This window comes from Electrophorus electricus, chromosome 7 (assembly GCF_041902795.1).
Source record: "Electrophorus electricus isolate QZ-2024a chromosome 7, ASM4190279v1, whole genome shotgun sequence".
Taxonomy (NCBI): Eukaryota; Metazoa; Chordata; class Actinopteri; order Gymnotiformes; family Gymnotidae; genus Electrophorus; species Electrophorus electricus.
This window is the reverse complement of record NC_137503.1, coordinates 307,501-315,000: the sequence shown is the minus strand read 5'-3', so window position 1 is coordinate 315,000 and position 7,500 is coordinate 307,501. Positions and strand designations below refer to the sequence as shown.

The following is a 7,500-nucleotide window of genomic DNA, read 5'->3' as shown; positions in this document are numbered from 1 at the left end:
GAACAAAGCCTTATCGTGTCACTCATGAACTGTTCGCCACTGCAATGTTTAGGCTGCTGTTTTATTGTTCACCACTAGGTGTCACCGCAGACTGTCTCTTCACAGTGAAAAACGTCCTGCAATGTAGAATCGCCTTTTCATAGTAGAAGCAGGCAGTTATTCGCAGGCTCTAATGAATTACTTAGTGTTTTTAATTAATTTCTCTGAGAAGTGAAACTGGGGGAATATAGTGATAAGATCTGTAGTGTTTGGGGGTGTGTAAGGAATTAGTGGGGGTATTAGCAGGAATTAGCAGCCCTTAGGCTGCACTCCTATGCTTCCCATAATGCTCTCTTCTATTAAACCTTATCAAAGTGCTCTTCATTCTTGAAGCTGGCACCACCACACACTGACACATTCACAGCCATGTGTGTGTGTGTGTGTGTGTGTGTGTGAGAGAGAGAGAGAGAGAGAGAGAGAGAGAGAGGCCAAGACATTGTCAACAGGCAGTCAGTCACACACAGACTGGTAAATAAGCCAGTTCGTTAGTTTAAATTCTGAGCACTGATCTGTTGTCTGCATGCATGTTGAACTCTCACACTTTGCTCTACTTCATCACATGTAACCCAGTGAACTCCTCCACATCACTTACCATTAACACCAGACTGATGTTCTGACTGCTCTGTAAATACAAATTGCTCCTATTGATTGGAAGGGCAGACTGACTCTGTGGGACCTGCTCTGAGTCTGTCTGTCTGTGTTCTTTATCATAATCTGTGGTATAATGGGCTAATCATTATCCCCCAATTATCCTCACCTAGTGTCTATGAGCTAAGGGCATGTGTGAGTGTGTGTATGTGAGAAGACAGACAATAATATGCAGTCCTAGCAGAGGCTGTAATGAATTGTCTGTGATGATATGGAGTTTTCCATTGAAGTGCTTAATATAGGAATTAGCACTAAATGGAGATCCATACCACCTTCTCCACCCTAAACAGATCCAGAAGGCACAGCACTTATTCCACTCTGTGTATCGTGTGCGTATCATACTGTTGCTATTTCTCTCTCGCTCTCTCACATGACAGACTGGGTCATGTGTTCCTTCTCCAAACAGCTCTAATGACTCTGGGCTTCACTGCAGGAGTGCAGTTCAGATTTTCAAAATGGAAAAAGAGCCAATGAAGTGTTACCGTAGTAACACCTTTACCCCACTCTACCCCCATACTGCCCTACACTACCTCACACTGCTCCACTCTACCCCACTCTGCCCTCATCTGCTGAGAAACTGATGCTTTTCATCTGTTATGTGATGGAGATCTCCACCCACACTGCAGCTCATTAAAATGCCAAATTACTCACTAGCTATTAGTCTGAAACAGACATCGTTAAGCAGACCACCAGTCTTCTGTGAGTTCCCCTGCTTCTCCACCTTGGCAGACCACAACCGTGAAGCATTCTGGATTCTAATATTAAGAAATACCCACTCTACCCACATGTGCATATTCTGATTGTGTCACATTTACAAACTAAACTGAACTTTTGGACTCATCTTGCCTAAAGCGTAAATGACAGTAGTGACCCCTGCAGTCAGGAGGTCCGTGCGGGTGCACACCTTTTAACGAGGCTCAGATGTCCATGTTCAGAGTGTGTCGTCTGGATTGAAATGCCCAAGGCTGTAAAAGCTGGAGTGAAAGGCATGACAGAGTCGGAAAGGGCAGGAGACTGTGGAATGGCGTCAAAAGAAGAAAAAAGAATTTTCTGACATTCTGAAACTTTAATGCTGAGTGGTACCGTACGACATTCAGACTGAACTCAAGTGAACGTGCCAGCCAGAAAGAGAAAGCCACAAAGCAAGAAAGAGAAAACAAGACAAAGAGAGAAATGGAAAAAGACAATTCTAGAAAGCTAAAGAAAATTCCCCACCAGTGCAGAGATTTCCAATTTCAGCTGTCAGTAAACACAAAAAAAGCCCCTGAATTTCTGAATACAATTAAATACCAGTCCCAGAGAAGCACCTCATTTAAAGACCAGTCCCTGAGGAACAATGGATTTTAAGCCACTACAGAGCCAGGAACTGAAACCTGAACAGAGTTCTCTTAGCTGTAACCCTGTAACAACCACCATTGACCAGCCTCATCTTACTGCCAAACCTAAAATTACATCACATTAGAAATCAAAATAAAAACAAGTGTTTGGAACACAAACACCGGGACCATGAAACTCCAAGTAAATCAGAGTGTCATCGGGCCCTAAACATAGACTCTGAACTAACAGAGAATCCCCGTCAGAGAAACGAAGCAGAAACAGATCCTAACCATGTCCATTCAGCTCTAGAACAGGAAGACAGATGGACCAGGCTGTCCAGAGAGGACAGAACATGTGATCACTGCAGAGCAAGACAGCTACAGACAGAGATGCACTTTCTCCTTTATGAAAAATATAACCTTCAAGAAATATTCTTGTTAAAAATATAATCCCACATTTATATATGTCATGTCTCAACAAGAAGAATGACACAGCAACCCGTACTGGAGCAGAACACACACACACACACACACACACACACACACACACACACACACACACACACAATTAATACACATAGTTAATATCATAAGGGCTTGTTAGCTGCCATTAATAGTTATCACTATTGTTTTTATAACAACAACAATAATAATAAATAACAATAATCAAATGTATTATTATTAGTGCTGGAGGTGGTAGCTGTACTTTATCAATGGAGCTATGAATGTGAATTTTCTGAAACTGAACTACCAGTGCTTTGGCAATATTGTACTTGATTTGAAAAAGTGAATCAGAGAATGTATGAAGAAGAAACAGAGATGGAAAGAGGAATAAATAAAACACCACTTTAATATAAACACCTTACACATGTACACCCACTGCCACTTCAATACTACCCCACCAACACTGTTTATTCTCAAGTAAAGTAGTCCAACCAAAAACTGCACTAGGGGAGACAAGTCCTACTTATAGTCTCCAGGACTATACTGACCTACAGCAACAGTGGAGAGGTGTGGTGAGGACCACACCTTTCTGTGCGCTGCTGCCTCCTGTTTTTGGTAGAAAAAATTAAATACAAAATTTCAAATAGTTTCAAGATTTCTTGATTTAATGTAAAAAAAAAAACCAGCAGATGAGTGGAGGCTGTTACTCCCCCAGAGTGGCCCATGCTACGTTCTTCACGGTTGCTCTTACCTTATGCTTTAGAAGGTCTGGATCCTTCACAACTTACAGAAACTGAACACATTTAACATACAGATGTAGATTCTTTTTTATTTTACAATGTTCATCATACAAAAATATAAAATAGCAAAATGTTCACAGTGTGTAGAAAGGCAGCGGTAATGTGGGGTGTCTACCATTGCATAGGGCATCTTCTCAGGGACCAATCACATTACAGCAAACAGGTCCAATCATAAACTGTCATCTTTTCAGGGACAAATCATATTACAGCAAACAGGTCCAATCATTAACTGTCATCTTTTCAGGAACAAATCATATTACAGCAAACAGGTCCAATCATTAACTGGTATCTTCTCAGGGACCAATCATATTACAGCAAACAGGTCCAATCATTAACTGGCATGAATGAGAACCATGCCACAGTGTATGACATCATCAGCCCCTGGATTCACCCATGTCCAAAACCACAAAAGCAATGCTATGTGAAAAATGCCCAGGGAGTCAAAAGTGCCCCCCTCTGTCTTACAGCTGGGATGCAAAACACTTTTGCACCTTCATACATACTATTGTACTAGGGTCAATAATCAATGTGTTTGATGTCCTTTTGGTCTCTGGGCTCCTAGAAACTATTTACACACACACACACACACACACACACACACACACACACACACACACACACACACACACACACACACACACACACACACACACACACACACAAGGTTTACCAATGTCCTATGTAAGCCTGTGATGTATTTCACATTTCCACATCCACACTCACAGCTCCATAGACACACTCACTCACACACACACACACACACACACACTCTCACACACACACACACACACTCACACACACACACACACACACACTCACACACACACACACACACACACTCACACACACACACACTCACACACACACACATACACACACTCACAGGGGAAACAGAGTCATTTGGCACAGTTTTGCTGTCCCAATTTTTCTAGTGTGTAGCATTGGATCTAATCCACCCCACCCCCATGTGGACGTCCCCTCTCTCTCTGTGTGTGGACGTCTCCCCTCTCTCTGTGTGTGTGGACGTCCCCTCTCTCTCTGTGTGGACGTGTCCCCTCTCTCTGTGTGTGGACGTCCCCTCTCTCTCTGTGTGTGGACGTCCCCTCTCTCTCTGTGTGTGGACGTGTCCCCTCTCTCTGTGTGTGGACGTCCCCTCTCTCTCTGTGTGTGGACGTCCCCTCTCTCTCTGTGTGTGGACGTCCCCTCTCTCTGTGTGTGGACGTCCCCTCTCTCTCTGTGTGTGGACGTGTCCCCTCTCTCTGTGTGTGGACGTGTCCCCTCTCTCTCTGTGTGTGGACGTCCCCTCTCTCTGTGTGTGGACGTGTCCCCTCTCTCTCTGTGTGTGGACGTCCCCTCTCTCTGTGTGTGGACGTCCCCTCTCTCTCTGTGTGTGGACGTCCCCTCTCTCTCTGTGTGTGGACGTCCCCTCTCTCTCTGTGTGTGGACATGTCCCCTCTCTCTCTGTGTGGACATTTCCCCTCTCTCTGAGCCTCATGTCTGAGGTCTGGTACATGATTTCTACTGGCATGTGTTTATATACAGTATGAAGTGTGCAGGTGTACACACACCTGTACACACACCCACCTTACAGTGTTGCTGTGGTGAGTGTCTTTAGCACACCCCCCTACATCTCTTACAGTCCACCAGTGCTAAATGTCATTACACACTCAGCATTTGCTGGTACTCACAAGATAACGTTCAGTGACCAAACAGCAGTTCCTTCTGCCTGGTGTTTTACACTCCAGAGTCCAAACAGTTCAGAGTCCCAGCCAGACCTGGAGCTGAGCTCTGAGATAACACAGCGAGCAGGGGAGAGAGAGAGAGAGAGAGAGAGAGAGAGAGAGAGAGAGAGAGAGAGAGAGAGAGAGAGAGAGAGAGAGAGAGAGAGAGAGAACCACTCAGAGCCTACTCAGTCTCAGTCTAATTTTTCTGGGCTCCATTGATTGATTCTGAAAGCCACAATCAGTTCAGCTCCATCTGGATGAGGACAGAGTGGCTAAAGGTTCCTTACAGCAGAGCGGTGAATGGGCCTCAGTCCCAGGCAGCTGTCTGGAGTCTTTTGGCCCTCTGTCTGTCTCTCTGTGCCTCTGTCTGTCTCTCTGTGCCTCTGTCTGTCTCTCTGTGTTTCTCTCTGTCTCTCTGTGCCTCCGTCTGTCTCTCTGTGTTTCTGTCTGTCTCTCTGTGGTTCCGTCTGTCCCTCTGTGTTTCTGTCTGTCTCTCTCTGTTTCTTTCTGCCTCTGTGTGCCTCTGTGTGTCTCTCTGTATTTCTGTCTGTCTTTCTGTGGCTCCATCTGTCTCTCTTTGGCTCTGAATGTCTCTCTGTGGCTCCGTCTGTCTCTCTGTGGCTCTGTCTGTCTCTCTGTGCTTCTGTCTGTCTCTCTGTACATCAGTGTGTGAAGAGAAACCTCAGTGATGGAGAAGTGATGCAAATAAGCTTGCATCTCTACACCTGCACAGGTTGATGAAGGTGTGTCAACACGGGAACACAGATCAGGTGTGATCTTCAGGGTGTGTGAGGCACATGCACACACAGATCAGGTGTGGTGTATCTTCAGGGTGTGTGAGGCGTGTGCACACACAGATCAGGTGTGGTGTATCTTCAGGGTGTGTGAGGCGTGTGCACACACAGATCAGGTGTGGTGTATCTTCAGGGTGTGTGAGGCATGTGCACACACAGATCAGGTGTGGTGTATCTTCAGGGTGTGTGAGGTGTGTGCACACACAAATAAGGTGTGGTGTATCTTCAGGGTGTGTGAGGCATGTGCACACACAAATAAGGTGTGGTGTATCTTCAGGGTGTGTGAGGCATGTGCACACACAGATCAGGTGTGGTGTATCTTCAGGGTGTGTGAGGCATGTGCACACACAGATCAGGTGTGGTGTATCTTCAGGGTGTGTGAGGCATGTGCACACACAGATCAGGTGTGGTGTATCTTCAGGGTGTGTGAGGTGTGTGCACACAAATAAGGTGTGGTGTATCTTCAGGGTGTGTGAGGCATGTGCACACACAGATCAGGTGTGGTGTATCTTCAGGGTGTGTGAGGCATGTGCACACACAGATCAGGTGTGGTGTATCTTCAGGGTGTGTGAGGCATGTGCACACACAGATCAGGTGTGGTGTATCTTCAGGGTGTGTGAGGCATGTGCACACACAGATCAGGTGTGGTGTATCTTCAGGGTGTGTGAGGTGTGTGCACACACAAATAAGGTGTGGTGTATCTTCAGGGTGTGTGAGGCATGTGCACACACAGATCAGGTGTGGTGTATCTTCAGGGTGTGTGAGGCATGTGCACACACAGATCAGGTGTGGTGTATCTTCAGGGTGTGTGAGGCGTGTGCTCAGCTGTGCATGTAGCTCCTGCAGGCGGAGTCCAGCATTGGAAAGTCATATTTCCCCAGTGGACTGGGGCAGTAGTTGGTGGTGGTAGAGGGGCAGTAGTTGGTGGTGGTAGAGGGGCAGTAGGTGGTGGTAGAGGGGCAGTAGGTGGTGGTAGAGGGGCAGTAGGTGGTGGTAGAGGGGCAGTAGGTGGTGGTAGAGGGGCAGTAGGTGGTGGCGTACACGTTGGGCTGCTGCAAAGCAGGAGGGAAGAAGTGACAACTCTCGTCTGGGAGGAAGGTGCTCTTATTGAGGGCCTGGAAACACAGAGAGGAACGTTACTGAACACACAGAGAGGAACGTTACTGAACACACAGAGAGGAACGTTACTGAACACACAGAGAGGAACGCTACTGAACACACAGAGAGGAACGCTACTGAACACACAGAGAGGAACGTTACTGAACACACAGAGAGGAACGTTACTGAACACACAGAGAGGAACGTTACTGAACACACAGAGAGGAACGTTACTGAACACAGGGTGAAATGTCACTGAGCAAACTGAACACTCAGGATAACTGAAAACAAAACCTGTGCCTAATCGCTTAAAGGATGTTAATGGATGTGTGAAGAGCTGAAATACACAAGAAACTTTAAATGGATCACAGGCCTGTATTACGTACAGAGAGTGTTCTACCTGCTACTGGACTACTGGACCTGACACTACTGGACCTACCACTGGACTACTGATCGTGCTACTACTGGACCCATTACTGGACTACTGGACCCATTACTGGAGTGCCCTCAAACACCTCAGGACAAGCGAGGCACACACTCACCCCATCTGATACACACTGAGCCTCATCTACTGCATTTTAAATACATTAATTAATACATTTCAGAATTTAGGGAGCTATCCCATAATGCACTGCAT

The 7,500-nt window shown here is 46.2% G+C and overlaps 1 protein-coding gene across 5 annotated transcripts in view; it reads right to left on the bottom strand.

Annotated features, from left to right (window-relative positions):
• Positions 1-3,249: 3,249 nt before the first annotated feature.
• sema5bb (sema domain, seven thrombospondin repeats (type 1 and type 1-like), transmembrane domain (TM) and short cytoplasmic domain, (semaphorin) 5Bb) overlaps positions 3,250-7,500 on the bottom strand; it is a 50,368-nt gene continuing 46,117 nt past the window's right edge. For 4 of the 5 annotated variants that reach the window (XM_026998800.3, XM_026998801.3, XM_035524793.2 and 1 more), the window contains one exon: positions 3,250-6,880. In XM_026998800.3, coding sequence (XP_026854601.2) covers positions 6,587-6,880 — 294 coding nt within the window. In that variant the 3' untranslated portion in view covers positions 3,250-6,586. The remainder of the gene's footprint in view (positions 6,881-7,500) is intronic. The other variant, XM_026998804.3, reaches the window with a different exon arrangement.